The sequence below is a fragment of the Mugil cephalus genome, chromosome 12 (assembly GCF_022458985.1).
Source record: "Mugil cephalus isolate CIBA_MC_2020 chromosome 12, CIBA_Mcephalus_1.1, whole genome shotgun sequence".
NCBI classification, from domain to species: domain Eukaryota; kingdom Metazoa; phylum Chordata; class Actinopteri; order Mugiliformes; family Mugilidae; genus Mugil; species Mugil cephalus.
The window spans coordinates 15,816,906-15,833,612 of NC_061781.1; the positions used below are offsets into that span (position 1 = coordinate 15,816,906).

The following is a 16,707-nucleotide window of genomic DNA, read 5'->3' on the forward strand; positions in this document are numbered from 1 at the left end:
CAATAAAACCCTGAGGGGCTTATTGTTCTCAAGCTGCTCGTCTTTATTGGTGTGAATCTGACTTCGTGGGAGGGCACCTACTGCCGTGACATAAGACATTTTGAGAAACAGCAGAGCTGGCTAGGCAAAAAGCATCATGTCCCCCGCCTTCCTGACCCCACCTGACACATTCAGTCCCAAGAGCACGTCTGCATCGCTATCATCTCTGACAGTGCAGCTTAAAGCAGGGGCTAAATTTAAGAGTACGTTACTGATGTCGTAGCAGCTACAGAAATACAAGAGATGTGACAAATTTAAGACCAAATCCGTCATCTTACTCTACGTTTCCTCGTTGTCACTGATGCATCGCTGCAAAGGTTTCGACACTGGCAGGGCCCGACATGCTTCAACAGTATCTGCATCAGAAGAGCGCAGAGATCAATGTCCGAACCCGAGAACCTCCAGTCCCTCATCGCCTATCAAAAGACTGTCAGTCCAAAGAAGGTCAAGCCCCCGCAAAGCCTCATCCCACAGATGGGAAGACGGCAGCTGCCAGTGAAACAGCAACGGTCTGCCAAGAAGACCCCTAAAGCTGAGGATGTCCTTGAATGGCAGGTTCTCATTTGTGTGGAGCGACTGCAGTGGATCCGTGGGTTTAAATTAGATCTTTAGAAATAAAACCAAAAAGTCTTATCAACCATTTTCTTTTTAATCAGAATGTCCATAAATAATATACCTGTACACATCATTTTACATGGGACACACCAAAGCAAATGTTACAATGATAATGTCTTCTTTTGTTACTCTGTGACACACCCAAGGATCATACACGGAGTCCCCCCCTACCCCCCCAAACCCCCCCACCCCTGCAATGGTCTAATATTTTTGCCAGAATATGTTTGTTTCAATCAACCTAGTTATAAAAGAAAAAAAGTATAAAACATAATCTCTTCTTTATACACATTTGCAACGGAAAAACATTAGCAAAGAGGATGGATTTTGGAGAAAAAAAACAAAACATCTGTGTGGATTTTTTATGATTAGAAGGGAAAGCCTGTGGGACCTGAGACACCCTTAGCACAAGTCATTATTGGGCTTTAATGAGCGCGTTACAAAGACATTTTAAAATCGAGGAATAAAACATTTTGCAGCATTTTTTCTCTCGTCACCCTTCCAAACCAATCAGGGGAATCTAGGCAATGCAAGTACTTTTACTGCCCATTAGCTACCTGGCTGATGAGGAACAACCATTTAGTGCCTCTTTTCGTGCACCTGAAGTGTGCTTGTCTGAGCCCCACCACCCCCAAGCCACAAATTCCTTTTACTCGCAAAAAAAAAAGAAAGAAAAGAAACTGTTGGTATTAATAGAGATGCCAACTGTGACCACAAATCCACCCTTGTCAAAAAAAATGGAATTCTCCTACACGAGAGCAACCCTCACCATACCACCGCTTAAAATTTAGTCAAACAAAATGATCAAATCAGTACCCCCCGAAGAAGTTACTCTCCATCTCCCATTTCTGTTATAGACTTCATTCACTGAACAGCTGAACTTCTTCATACTTGTAGCCACTTGAGCCTCCGTTGAAAAATCTTTGGCCTCGTGCAGGATTTTTTATTTTGCCTTCAGTTCAGAGTTCCTGGTCCAGCATGTAGCTCAGGTGCGTTCTCTTAGTCTGGTCATCTTGCTTACTCAACGTCACGGCTCCTGGTCACGGCTGGAGTTGCAGCATCGCACTTCTATCCCGAGGGCGTTCCCCAGAAGCGAAACATTACTTATTCACAGACAGCAGCAGGTTAATCTGAAAGAGAGCCGTGAAAAATGATGAGTGCTTTTTGTACCTTGGCTGATATATGTTATTTAATGTTTATTCAGAGTCGCTCTCAGCAGTTTTGGGCGCTACAGGACTATTATTAAAATTATGGCGGGTCCCTTTGGGCTCTCGGCTCGGTACCTGCTCCATAGACGGACACGCGATGATTTGAAGGTCTTCTCCGCTGTACTCCTCCTGAAGCAAGGCGTGCAGTCTTTGGAATATCTGCTGGATGTTATTCTGTTGGAAAGAAAAAAAAAAAGCCATCCTATTACCGAGCGCTGGAAGGAAATTAATACTGCATTTCCATCTGGCCTATGTCCCCCCACTATCTTGTTTCCATGTCAACCACAAAATTTTGTTTCTCTCTCTCATTCAGCCTCACCTGGGACCTTGATGAATAGTACACAGGCAGCACAAAGATTTCTCTATTAGAGTTCAATCACGCTGACAATTTACAACTAAAGGCACAATCTCCGAGCCAAATTTAAACAAAGGCAGCCACGGAGCGGATTTCAGATGCGGGTCTGAAATCTCCCCAGAATTCACAGGCCAACCTTTTTACTACGGCATCCAACGTTCGCTAACTAACAAATTTGCGCCAAAGATGAGCTCTGACACCGCGAGAAGTTTGTTTACATGGTGGCATAACCAGAAACCTCAGTGCAATGACGGTAATAGCGGGCGTACGGTGCAGAGAAGATAAATGAAAAGGCTGTGATTTTAGATCTTCAGAGATATATGCGAATAACCTTTAAATTAGATCATTTGAAAAGAAACGGCAACTGGACCTTGGTGTGCGACAACACGCTGTCCGTGCCTTGTAAATACTCTCTGAAAGGATTATTAGTTTCTTTGGAGGTTTAACAATGACTTAAACAGAAAGTGAATCACGTGGTATATGCTATGGCCTAGCTTTTCTGCCACCCACCCGGACAGGCTTGAAAAGGATGAACTCTGTGTCTCTGTTGGCTAGGTACAAGGACATGCTCTGTAAAGTGCCTGGCAGCTTGCTCTTCATCACCCGGTAGGTAGCCATCACTATATCGTTGATCTTTGCTGAAAAGAGGGGAAAAAAGCATTACGAAAAAAAACAACAACAACAACAAAAAAGCATTGACGTGCCCTCTAGCTTCTGCTACACGGGTTTTTGATGAATTACACTATGATGCTTGTGGCGTTTCCTGAGACAAATCTTACCTGGCTGGGCCCAAGGTTGTTGAGACAGACTGTATGTCGGACCACCTTGGATAGCCATCGTTTTAAGAGCTGCAACCTGAATCCAGACAAACCAGAACATTCCACTTTGAAAAAGATACGGTATGGGATGCAATAAAAAAAAAAGAAGCACAAGATACTGTGTTTCACTTCAGCAAATTCAACTTTGTGTAGAATTAGAGGAGCGTTTACATAAGTAGCGTGGTGGGTAGAAAAGAGCAAAGACTGGCAAAACTAATAACCAGCAGCAGAATTACACGTCTTCAAAGGAAAACAACCTTTTTAATTCCACCTGTCAGTTACAATCAGTGATCAGTGAATAAGCAAATTATATTTTTTTTAAAAGGGTTTTTAAAAGGTAAACGCAGAAAAAAAAACGAAGGTCAAGAAGAAGCGCCACTGCCTGAGGCTAAGTCTGCCTCCGCTCTTAACGGTTACCTTGGTGAGAAACTCCTCAAGGTTCCCCACAAAGATCTGAGTCTGCTGCTGGATAAACTGTTCACAGCTGAACTTCAGGTGCCGGTCCACATCCTTCTTTGAGTCAATGTAGTGCTCCTTTATCTCCGGCGTTCCCTGGGGGCCACAGAGGGAAAAAAAGGTTTTGGCGCTAGGAAGTGCTTTCCCTTAGGCTGGGAGCTATCAAAGTACATAAAATGTATGGTATGTTTAGTTTAAAGGAAAAGGTAAAGAGAAAAACGCTACCTCCAACAGGAATTCAAGTATGGCGTTGTGACTGTTAAATCTGAAGAATTTGGGGACAGCCTTAGGGTTGAGGATTTTGAAGGCAGCATCTTAACACAAAGCAGAGAGGAGATTAAATCGGGGCTGGTGTAGAATGAGAGTGCCCTCTAGTGCTGCAAAGCTCAACATGTCCTTGACTGGGACGAGGGCGATGGGAGGAGTGACTCTGCCCTGTGAGCCATCGGTTAATGTACATTATGGTGTTGGATTACAATTTCCACATTAATTGTTGCCACCGGTGCATGTGATAGGCACAAGTTGCTTAATGAGCATGAAAATGTAATGAGTGGCTTTATGAAGCTGAACGCCAGTGTTCCCTCCACCTTTAATTATCTTACCTCGTGTTTTTTTCAGGTCCAGTGAGATTTCCTTGATGGCAAAATCAGTGTGAAATGGGGCAATCTGTTCACGCATTATCAGCAGGTGCTTGATCAGGAAAAGTTGCCCATCTATTTGCGTCTACGGAAAGTGAAAGCACACTGTTAAATCCACTCTGCACGCTGCCAAGCCAAAAGGGCATCTGCTGAGTAGCCAAACTATAGAGAACAAAAAAGCACGGGCTCTGTGACGATAAGGAAACGCGTCTAATTAATAACTGCTGGTTAACCGTGGCCGGAAACGTGGGACGTGTTACTGTGACAAATAAGGCAGCCGAAATCCTTTATTGCTCAGCTAGCAGCTAAAAACATTGGAAAAAGATGTCGTCATCAACACGGGAGGTGGCCGCACATCCTCGGAGATTGATGCTGCTGCTGCTTTAATTTGAAGTGTTAGGCTCAGGCGGGCCAGTTAGCACAGATATTGACAGCGAATCTGAAGGTGAGAGAAGCCCGTAAATAAAGAATGGTCGGCTGAACACTCTGCGGAGAGTAATAAAGCATGCATTAAAATAAATTTTAAACGACATCCCTGTTGCTTTAGTTACGGATCTTGTAGCCTGAATGATGTTTTTTTTTTTTTTTTTTTTTCCAAAGAGGGAACATATCTTGTTTACGACCTAAAAAGGGCGCTTTTCTGGCTATTTTGTCTGTAGAATAGTCTGTAGAAAGACACAGCCATAGTCTTTACTTAACCAAGAGTGCCAACCTTGTTTTTAAGGATGATATCAGACGCTTTAAGCAACGACTGGATGCAGGCAGATAAGGCTTCTTGAGATAAACCCTGGAAGACCGCTCTCTGGAAAAAGACCAAAAAAATAAGAAAACACATGAATAATAAATGCAAAACTTCGTCCTCCGCGTCTACATGCGCGCACTATAAATTATCAGCCAATAAAAACGGTAAACTCACATCTATGCACCTGTAGAGCTTGGACAGACAAACAAGTGTTCGCCTGACAGTGGGGTACCACATGCCGTGCAGATCGGCAGGAGACACAGACGTTTGCAGACGAGACGCTTCCAAGCCGCCTGCATTCGTCGCACAAAGGAGAAGAAGAAGCCATCAGGCAAATGACAATAACACCAAACACAAAAAAGCAACTGTCAAAATGCGGAAACACAAACCGGCATTACTGTTTCTTCTACCGTCTGGATCCTCAAGCTCTACATCAGAAAACACGGAGCCTTGTGACGCCTGCTTCATCTGCTCTTCCTTCAAGCTCTGAGCGATTTTCTATTGATAACAAGAAAAGTAAAAGAGTTGGCAGGAGGAAAAGACAATATTAAGGTTCTGGGAAGTCGTGTTTTTTTTTTCCCATTATGGCTTCAACAGGTTTGCAAACTTATAAAACAAGTTTGTTTACTGCAAGACAGTCAGATCTGAAGAAATATCAAGAGCATCAAGGAGACTAAGATTAGGAAAATAGATGCAACACATTGGAAAAACTGTTAAATATAGGTTAAGACTCAAAAGCGTATTTAACAACATATGCAGATATTCACAAGACCAAAGAGCTTCCACAGCCGTAAATTAGCATAATTCAGCTTAAAACATAACAACTTTTTATGGAGCTGCGAGAAGAAAGTGTTAGATGTTGAAAAGATGGCTTTTTTTCCTCCGCTACAGAAGAACCCTACAAGTCTTTGAAAGCTTAACATAAAATAAAATGAAAAGGAAAAAAAGTCAAGCGAGGCAGACAAAGACACACACACACGCATATATATATATATATATATATATATATATATATGAAGAAATGCCAGAGAATGTGCCTGTTTTATCAGGGTGATTTGGAGAATGTAGTGTATGTGCAACACATTTAATGTTAGTGAAGACGAGACCCTGGAATATTCAACGAGACATGCAGACGTTCAGTAGAGCAAAAACCTCCTGAGGATTAAATTCACACCTAAACGTTGAGCGTTTTCAAGGACCTACAGAGTGTTTGAAATCCTCTGGCTCAAAATACTGTGAAGTATCTGATGGCCACTTTAACATCTATTTATGATATTTTACCGATTAACCAATGCAATAAACAACAGCTAATAAGATATATCCAGGTTATATCCAGGGTGTAAGTATAAAATATAACTATGACACAAAGCACAGCATTTGTAGCTTTGCTGTGCGGTGGCAATATCTAAAAATAAATAAATAAAAGTCTATATACCTGTCAGCGCATATGACTTACCTCCATCATCTCCAGTTTTTCAGGGTAGGCCAGATCTCCCGGAGCTGGGTTGTAACCTATGATATCAGTCTGGATGTATATGTGAGTCCTGTAGACCAGCCTCTCCTGAACATCCTCCAGCATCTGCTTCACTAATACATCAAAGGCCCCCAGCTGTGCAGCTACATAAAAGCATACAGAGGTCGGTTTGCAGTTCAGCCAATAGCTTGTGGCGAATACATTCAGCATATAGGCCCTTCGGTCCTTTAGGGCCGTGACTATACACTTGTATATTCTGCACGTGACGTGCAGGTGTAGAACATGATGGGGAAATCAAGGGATTCGCTACCATGAATATAACCTTGACCTCAATCTTTTCAGAAACAAATATTGAGTTGCCTTTCTTTTTTCTAAAGTTTCATTGGAGGTTGTCGTGCTGTCCTTGCACTACGAATGGGAAATCAACAGAAGACATGTCCCATTTTAAATGGAATGTGTGTGTTGTATTTTATGGCCACAAACGCAATCACACTTTTTCAGCGCCCGCCGTCAAAATTCAACCATTCCGTCCACTTCACCTGATGGTTTGTAAACACAAGGCAACCTAACAGTGGCAATGTAGACGGCCATGCTTGTGCACTTTACAACTTTGTTGCTTTTAGGGTGAACATAAGATAATTGTAACATACATAAGTAGTGATATTGGATGAACTTAACTCATACAGAGGATATAAAAAGCCTAACCCTGGCAAATGCCATCTTTTTGTGATGTAAAAAAAATAAGCCAATACCCAAATCAATAATTTCAGACCTTTTTCCACCTTTAATGTGACGGATGTCATTAATGCGACCTGTACAAGTCAATTGAACCAATCACATGCAGACTCATGTTAGGAGCCTGTACACACCTTCCATTATTCAAAGTGCTTCTGGTTAACCCGAATAAAGTTCAGTTGTTCTAGAAGACTTTTTCTGACATTTTTTTAGTCACATCTTACAGCAAAAGCCACGATCCACAGAGACCTTCCAAAGCATCAAAAGGATCTCATAGTTAAAAGGTATCAGTCAGGAGAAGGGTAACGAATAATTTCCAAGGCATTAGATACACCATGGATCACAGTAAAGACAGTCATCATCAAGTGGAGAAAATAGGGCACAACACTGTCACCGAGAACTGGATGTCCCTCCAAAACAAATGAAAATACCAGAAGAAAACTCGTTAGGGAGGCTACTAAGAGGCCTACAGCAACATTAAAGAAGCTGCAGGAATTTCTTGGCAAGTACTGGCTCAAGGGGTTGAGTTTTACATGTGACAACAATCTCCCTTCATATGTCTGGGCTTTGGGGTAGGGTGGCAAGACAGATGTGTTTTCTTACAAAGAAAAACATCAAAGCCCAGCTAAATTTTGTAAAAACACATCTGAAGTCTTGAAGCATGGTGGAGGTTCAACTTTTTAGCCACAATTCCAAGTATATACCAACACTGCAAATCACAAAAAGAGCACCATACAATACACAGGGAAGCATGGCAGTGGCAGCATCATGCTTTGGGGACATTTTTCTTCATCAGGAACTGGGGCCTTAGTCAAGTCGGAGGAGGGTATTAGGAATAGTTCCAAATGCCAGCACATGTTAGCACAAAACCTTCAGGGTTCTGCTAGAAAGCTGAAGATGAAGAGGAACATCATCATTCAGCACGACAACAACCCAGCAAAAGAACGACTTCACCAGAAGAAGATTAAAGTTTTGACCCAGCCAGGGCCTAGACCTGAATCCTATTGAAAATCTGTGGAATGATCCGAAGAGGGCTGTGCATAGTTGATGCCCAGTTGATGCCATCACAATCTGTGAGATTTGGACCATTTTGGCAAAGAAGAAAGGGCAAATATTGCAAGTCAATATATGTCATGTTGATAGACTCCTATCCAAAAAGACTGAGTGCTGTAAAAAAATATTCCAAAGGTGTTTCAACAAAAGATTAGCTTAAAGGGGTGCACATTTATGAAACCACCTTATTTTAGTTTTTTACTCTTACCACTCTCCCCCTAAATTATTCGATTTGTACAGGATATAGGTCACACTGAAGGTGGAAAAAGTTCTGAAATAATTGATTTTTTTTTTTTTAACATCACAAAAACCTGGCATTTAACAGGTGTGTGTAGACATTTTATTTATTATAACATTACGAACACTGACAAGAGAAGTAAATAGCATTGATCATCTTGAGACAACACAGTGTTCTGCTGAGAAACTTTTTGTGTAGATGTTACTAAGGTCAGACCAGGCACCCCCACTCCACAGCAATGACACACCTTGATGGCAGCAGCCATCCCCAGCAGGCTGCAGCCTGACACAAGCACACACAAACAGCTTAGGAAAAAGTCAAGGGGTTGATGCACCTCCCCTCAACTGATAGGACCCAAAGGACCACGACATCCTGTTTCCAAAAACCACAGGACACCCTGAGAAGGTCCATGTCCACTCTCTGATGAGTCACAACAGTTTTGGAGGCACAAGGGAGACCTACACGATATTAGGAAGGTGGTCCTAATGTTATGCCTGATTGGTGCACATTTACTTGATACATGAGAACATGAGAACCCAGATCTGGAATGATTCTTGACTTTTGACCATTAGTCCACATTTTCTGCTTATGACTGATAACTCAATTCTAACCACACACATAACATAGGAGAAGCTCTGTTGAGAATGAGAACCTCTGACCTACCGTTGTTTTGAACATGGTCCTCCAGCATCTCATTCTTGAGGATGCTGCAGAGCTCGGACAGGGTCTCCAGGTGGATGATGTGGATGATCAGAGGCCGGAGGACATCATACAGTGACAGACACAACTTCTCTAGCAGCTCGCTGCGTTGAAATAAAAATGATTTCAGTGCTTTATGCAGCTGAGACAAGTCTAAAAAATCTCTTTAAATAGTATTCAAATTAATGAATAAAGGAAAGAAGCAAATAAAACCAAAAATAAATAGCTCTTAATTGGTCATACTGCCATCCATAGTGTGAGAATTGGTATTTCAAACACGAAACATCACAAGAAAAAAAAAAAATGTCTGTTGTGTATTTTAAAATGTCACGTCCTTAACAAGGATAGTGTGCTTATATAAGTGCAGCGAGATGACGGCTCGCTGTGTGTTCAAAGATCATGTTACCAGCTACTCACTCTAGTTTAGTTGTAGGTTTGGAGAAGAACTCGTTGTACAACTGGTGTTCATCCTGACACACGTGAACCATGAAGGCACAACCACTGCGAACCTGTGACAAATACACACAAAGATGCTGCAGAGTCAGCGCATACTTCTCCAAGATAAATGATGAAGACACCTATTACAGCAATCATTAAAGAGGTGCAAAGCCTTTGATTAAAAGAAGGATCTGAACAGGTGTCATTAAGTTTCACTGCACAACATTCTGACCTTTAATTACAGCTTCGCCCGTCAAGCCAATTAGAGTGAAGCATGAAATGCCACAAGCTCATCAAGATATTGTATTGATGCAAAAGCTGGAATAGGTTTCTCTGAAACATCACATTAAAATGAAATATAATATTCTACCATTAATTATCGTGCCACCCTTGAGGTGTATTAGATTTTCAAAAAGCAGACGAGTGAAATAACTCACAGTTTTATAGATGACTGAAAGTAACAGCACCCAGTCTCTGCACAGCAATTCAATTGTGAAAAGGAAAAAAAAAAAAAAAAAAAGGGAGAAATCGCCTGCTGTACACAATCTCAGCTTGTGCTCATTTATCATGTGCACAGCTTTGTGTCTCTACCAAACACTGCAGCAAAATGCCCCAGAGGGCCCACGCTGTCCATTCTCTGCAAGCTCAAATGTCACCTTACTCTATTCTAAAGGGCAGTCGCGGCTTTGAACTAGTCATGCCTTACCAGGGCGCAGTGGTCTTTGCTGTTTTGGTTGGTCAGGTCAGTAATGGTGGATGTAATGCAGGGACTGAGGAGTTGCTCTCGCTGGTCAAGGTAGCACTGATGGACTTCATCTAAGAGCTGATGGTATCTGCTCAATATAAAGAGAGACTCATTTAACACAAGAGCTGCGGGAAAATCTATTGATAGAACAGGCGCTATGCTGCTGCTGCTTTGTTGTGGGAAAAAAACCCAAAACACTCACTCTGGAATCTTCACCGCTCGCTGTTCAATCTGTTCAATCAGCGACTAAAGGGGGAAAAAATGTCGGTAATAAAACCAACTAAATTATAGCTGCAGAATTATTAGTTGCACAATTTTTTTACTCACTCTAACTTTAGGTGCAGCTGCTCTAAACTTAACATAGTAAAGTGTAAAGGCGTTGTCTGCGTTAGTCAAACCCATTGGATCCTGGAGGAGACAAAACGAAATAAAACCAAAAATTATTATTTGGCCTTGCACCATACAGTATGTTTCTACTCATAGTTTTTTTTCTTAGAAGGGGACATTTGACTTGATCTTCTTACCCTTTTTGTTAACTGGCTGGTGAGATTCTGCATAGTGTTTACAATATGGATCTTCATGAAGTGCATAGCTTTAGAGAGGCATTGTTTAAACTTGGTCAAATAAACCGGATAGTCCTTGAAATTGGGCTGTAATCAATAGAAATTGCCAAGTGTTAGACAGCTTGAAAAGACACACATGGGTTGTATTAAAAGAAAAGCACAATTCTGCAGTAACTACAGGTCACTGACCTGGTTTGACTATTAAAATAAAAACATATGCAAATTGGGGAAAATATGAATCAACTACACAGAAAGGCATTAACCATTTTTACTGCAAACACATCTCACTACAGAGTTCTCTGCCTTTATTCATTATTTATTATTTATATTTATTAAAAGACCTACATGGCCAATATTTAAATAAAAGCTCAAACTACTTACATGTGAAGAAACATATTCAATGCAGTCATCCAGTTTGGACAGCATTGGTATAAAGCCTTCACTATTTACAGACAAGGTTGGTGAGTTCAGTTTCTGCAAAGAAAAAGCCAGGTTTGAAGCAATTCTACACACACAAACACATCTATTGATCTCTGTAATCAAAACATACACTATATGGGCAGAAGTATTTGCTCACCTGATTTTACACACATAGTGACATCCCATTGTTAATTCATAGGGTTTAATATGACGTCTGCTCACCCCTTGCAACTACAACAACTTCAACTCTTCTGGTATGTTGTGTATTTATGGGAATTTTTGACCATTCTTCCAGAAGCGCAATTGTGATTTCAGACACTTATTTTGCAACAAGAAGGCCTGACTTGCAGTCTTTGCTCTAATTCGTCAGAAAAGTATTCTACCAGGTTGAGGTTAGGACTCTGTGCAGGCCAGCCAAGTTCCTCCACACCAAACTCACCCATCCATGTCTTTATGGACTGGTGTACAGTCATGGTGGAACAGAAAGGGGCCATCTCCAAACTGTTCCTACAAAGTTGGGAGTACGGAATTGTCCAAAATCTCTTGGTATGCTGAAGCATTCAGTGTTCCTTTCCCGGGAACTAAGGGGCCAAGCCCAGCTCCTAAAAACCAATCCAACAAAATAACCCCCCCTCCACCGTACTTGGCACAATCCAGTCAGACAACCAATACTCTCCTAGCAACCGCCAAACTCAGACTGGCGCATCAGATTGCCAGATGGAGAAGCGTGATTGGTCCCTTCAGAGAACGTCTTCACTGCTCTGGAGTCCAGTGGTGTCGTGTTTGACGCCACTGCCTCTGATGCTTTGCGTTGCACTTGATGATATCTGGCTTGGATGCAGCTGCTCGGTCATGGAAACCCATTCCATGAAGCTCTCTATGCACTGTTCTTGAGCTAATTTGAAGGCCACATGAAGTTTGGAGGTCTGTAGTGATTGACTCTGCCTCTTTGCACTATGTGCCTCAGCATAGGCGGGCCTACCACTTTGTGGCTGAATTTCTGCCGTTGCCAATTGCTTCCACTTTGTTACAGACTGTGGACTGAAAGGAAGGAAATTTCAGGGCTGGACTCATCGCACAGGTGGCATCCTATCACAGTATCATGCTAGAATTCACTGAGCTCCTGAGAGCGACCCATCCTTTCACAAATGTTTGCAGAAGCAGTCTGCATGCCTAAGTGCTTGATTCTATACACCTTTGGCCATGGAAGTAATTAGACCACCTGAATTCAGTTATTTGAGTGGGTGAGCGAATACTTTTGGCAATATAGTGTATTTTACAAGCAAACACGACCCCAAATGTGATGCTTTTACTTTGAAATAAGGAAAATACTGTACTTTGGAACTTGTTTGTGACTCTAAGCTAAAGTTCTTAATCTAGGACAAAGCTGCTCAAACCTTGGAACCTTGTTCCTCTAAGATGTACACAATAAGAAAGCCAGCCTACCGTGTTTATGTTTTCCAACTCGTTAAAATATGACAGTTTCTGCTGTATGCTCTCAGCCAGGTCAACAAGCTCTGACTGTTAAGGGAGAAAACAACAAACCACAGGTAATTCAACATTTCGTGACAGTTTAATTTCAGTTCACGTTTCTGACAAATGTGCATATATTTGCGACAAGCTATCCTCAAGAGTTGGGCGGCATTAATAAGATATATAATATGATACCGAAGGAGAGAAAAACAGTAGTGCTGTGAAAATTGTCCAAATATGACATTTCCTTTTAAAAACATATACACTCAAATAATTCAAATGTGCATTCTAATGTAACAGCCCTGCACTAAAATTCTGCAGTTGTTAAAAATAACAATGAGAGCTGTTGATTCAACTATATTTTCATACTGGAGGCTGCAGTTTGCATGTTGTTATTATTTTGACCACTGACAGGCTGATTAATAAAAACACTTTTCTGTTTAACAAAACCACAAAATGCATCCCCCAAAATAAGCAAACAGTTGAATTACCACCTTTCTTACACTGTTTCAACATGAACTGAACATTATAAGCCATTAAGAAGTATCTAGTGCTGGAACGGTGTCTGACGTACCTAATATCTTGTCAAATGAGCACAGAACAGACATTAAATCTTCAGAAAAGCTGCGTTGTAATAAACGAGGAACAATAACTATATTTCCCTCAAGATGGAACAGAAAATCCCAATCAAATTATTGAATTAGTGCATGAAGCTTCTTTCCCCAGTCGGTTCATTGTTCAATATCTATCCAGTGAGCACATGTGTTCACACGTTTGTAAAGTTTTCTCTGCAATGAGGTTCCTCATGAGGTTGTTTTGGAACTACTTTTGATCCTAAAAACCGAACTACTTCATGGTTGTGGTGGCATACTCATGTTCACAAACTGTAAATATTCTAACAAGTCTGCTTTGAATGTAATAAAAAATCTATTTTGTGTATTACATTTGCATGGACACACATCTACATGCACCTCACCTGTTCTTTCAAGAGCTGCTCACAGGCCTCGTGCAGGGCTCCGGTTTTATTTGACACAAACAGATACTGTTTCTGGAGGGAGTCCAAGTGCTCAAGGGCTGCACTGACATCCTTCAGAATGGCATCGCATTGCTCCTGGTAGCAGTAAAGATCATCTCTGGTGTTTCTAAAGGGAGAGCAGAGACATTATGCATTATGCATTTCCAAAAAAAAAAAAAAACAACAAGATGCACCAAGGCTACCTACTGGTTTTAAATTGCAGAATTAAGCATTAATTTATGGTTTCACATTGCAAAAAAGCATTCTTTAATGCTTAACACATGTATCTGCACCTTAAAGAGGGGTTCTGAGGCAGATATTTAGCATGAGCAGTCAAAGGTACTGCTGTGACATCCCATTTCAGAGATGTGGGTGATTCTCAAATATGGGTCTTATTGTCAAGTGTCATAGTACCATCACCTTCCTCTGAACAAGCACCCAATCAACAAACGCAGAATGACAACACAGTCTATGGTAAAGCAAACAATGTAAGACTTTAGCACCTGTATTTTGCATTTTCATCCTGGTCCATGTTTGCCTGTAACTTGGCAAACCAGGCAAAAAACTGCAACACAAAGCGGCATTACATTACAACCATGCATCTTCTTTTGGTGTGAGTGTGACTGGCTGAAGTGCTGTTCACTGCTGACAACGACATTCACCTGCTGTGCAGTTTCTATTCTGTCATTTTCCATGTCTAGCATCTGGAAACCTTTGAGCAGGACATCCTCTGTTGAAGCGGGCACAGTGGCTGTGAACGGGGACTGCAAGGACCGAGACGACAGGCTGCAAAGGTCCTCAATGGGCAACTGAAAAAAACAAAACAGGGCTTCTGTTTCTGAAGATTGAACCAGCCTTCCTTCGATGCTAAGTAGCTGGGTAGCTTAACATGGCAAAGCTAAGTACAAATGCAACCCTTCCAAATAGCCCTCACGACGGCATTGCGTTATAAATGAACTTTTTTGTCATTTTACAAATGGGAAACGTGAACGAGTCACACGGACGTAGTTTGTACGTTTAGTTAACCCCACTTGCGTTTAGAAAAGTAAGTTAGCAACCCTGCTAGCTAGCTAGCTGACTCCAGAGTCTCGTCTCACCTCTGAGGGCACAGACAGCGTTTCAGATGCAGTTCGGATCTCCAGGACAGAGTCCATCTGTTTCTCCGTGAGGGGAGCCGTGGCGTCGGTGCGGCGATCCCATAACGACAGTTTCTCTCTGGTTTCCTTATCTGTTAGGTCCAACAGGGACAGCTCTGTGGACGCCATCGTCACTGTGGACAGCACCAACGTCAGCAGCATAGACTGGAGCTACTTCCTGTTCCGGGAGTGTGGGCGGGGCTTGACCGAGTTAAACGTTCGTTGCGGATGTCTGCCAGGTCTTATTATTACTTTCATAAAATGTTTTAAACCTGATGTCAGCACTACTGTGAACATTATTCCCTTATTCATGTGACGCGTGTGTGAAGTTTTATTCTGTGGAAATGGGAAAAACTACTACTACTACGTAGTTCTTGTCCAGTGACAGCGCTGAATTCATGTCTAGTTTGATAGTTTTTAGGGCCCCCCTAAACTTTGTTCCAGTACCCTTTAAATTAAGAGTTGAAAAACGTGTTTTTCTTTTGTTATTTTTTTTTAAAGGTTCGACCTTCATATCTTCATATAGATTGTTTTACACTTATCGTCCCTACCTCATCTTCTCACTTAAATGCAATTTCTTTTGTTATTTTTTAAACCAAATGATAGTTTTGTGACACAGTAGTTTGAAAACAGCAGTTTTCAAGTTTAGCACCCCTAGAGCTCTGAGTCTAGAATTGCCCACACCTGAATTTAACACCTTTTTTGGGATCAATCAGATATTTTAGGATTTATGGGTTCCTTTATTTTATTTTATTGAATATATTTAGTTTCATTTCATATCATATATTATTCTAGGTTTCTTCATAACTTCAAAAAACTCTAATTTCAATTTACCTCTCTTGTCATTTCTTCTTTTTTTAGTGATGTGGAAAAGTGTGTTATGTGTATGCAGGTCATAATAACAGAATATATAAAAGTGCAAAAATTGATTTCAGTGAAATAAACGTACTTAAAGAAGTTTTAGAATGTTTTCTATACTTTTTTATCCTGACCATAAAGGTTTTCGCATACAGTAGTTAAACCAAGTTAATTATCCTTCTCTTCATTGTGATATTGGTTGAAGTGGACCTTAAATTCATTTTTTTTTAACCTGTGCCACTGCCTCTATTGTTTCATCAGAGTGAAGTCCATAACAGTGTTATTACAAAACAAACAGCACAAGACAAATAGACCAAAGGCCACCCACGGCAAATTGATTTTATAGGGTGTGACAGATATGTAGATGAAAGATCCATCCGATAATAAATAAAAAATAATAATCCAGCAGGTGGAGCCCTGGGGAGCATTTAAATGCTCTAAACTGAGATTTCTGTCTGTTGCATTTGAAAATCTGAAAGTTAGTTTTCTTATCCCCCAACAGACAGAGACTTAAATGTAACAGCCAGATGCCAACTCCTGTATGTCTGTCTTTTTTTAGTCATATGGAAGATAGGCAACAAATAGTTTGTGGTGACTTTTATGCACTAACATGTTTTCTTTTTCTTAGTGATGGGTAGATACTGATTATGTGTGCATGCCCTATGAAAAACATAGATATGTACAGTAAAATTTACAAGTACATGTTCTGTAGGTGATAAATTATTGTAAGTTTTATAATTAAAATCTTGACTTCTTTAGCGAACTATACATATTTTGCAAATATGCAAAATATGTATATTTTGCATATTTTTATATATTTTTTTATATTTTTTTTATATATATAAAAAATATATGATATTGATCTTATTTCTTACCTATACTTATGGTTATATCACCAGACACCAAGACAAATTCCTGTAAGTGTGAGGATAGGTGGCAAATAACCCTGATATGTGCAAAATGTGTATGATGATAATCTTACTTTGTAACAT

At 40.8% G+C, this 16,707-nt stretch overlaps 1 protein-coding gene across 1 annotated transcript; it reads right to left on the reverse strand.

Annotated features, from left to right (window-relative positions):
• Window positions 1-827: 827 nt before the first annotated feature.
• Window positions 828-15,024, reverse strand: cog3 (component of oligomeric golgi complex 3). Its single transcript, XM_047601548.1, has 23 exons — window positions 14,819-15,024; window positions 14,384-14,530; window positions 14,225-14,286; window positions 13,683-13,848; window positions 12,680-12,754; window positions 11,195-11,287; window positions 10,775-10,900; window positions 10,578-10,658; window positions 10,453-10,496; window positions 10,212-10,338; window positions 9,485-9,576; window positions 9,032-9,171; window positions 6,325-6,485; window positions 5,258-5,366; window positions 5,043-5,161; window positions 4,839-4,928; window positions 4,091-4,211; window positions 3,714-3,802; window positions 3,450-3,584; window positions 2,994-3,069; window positions 2,725-2,852; window positions 1,935-2,033; window positions 828-1,781 (listed from the first exon to the last, which is right to left on the reverse strand). Exons 1-23 carry the CDS (start codon window positions 15,017-15,019, stop codon window positions 1,752-1,754), a joined length of 2,511 nt encoding a protein of 836 aa, XP_047457504.1. The 5' UTR covers window positions 15,020-15,024; the 3' UTR covers window positions 828-1,751.
• Between the last annotated feature and the right edge of the window lie 1,683 nt (window positions 15,025-16,707).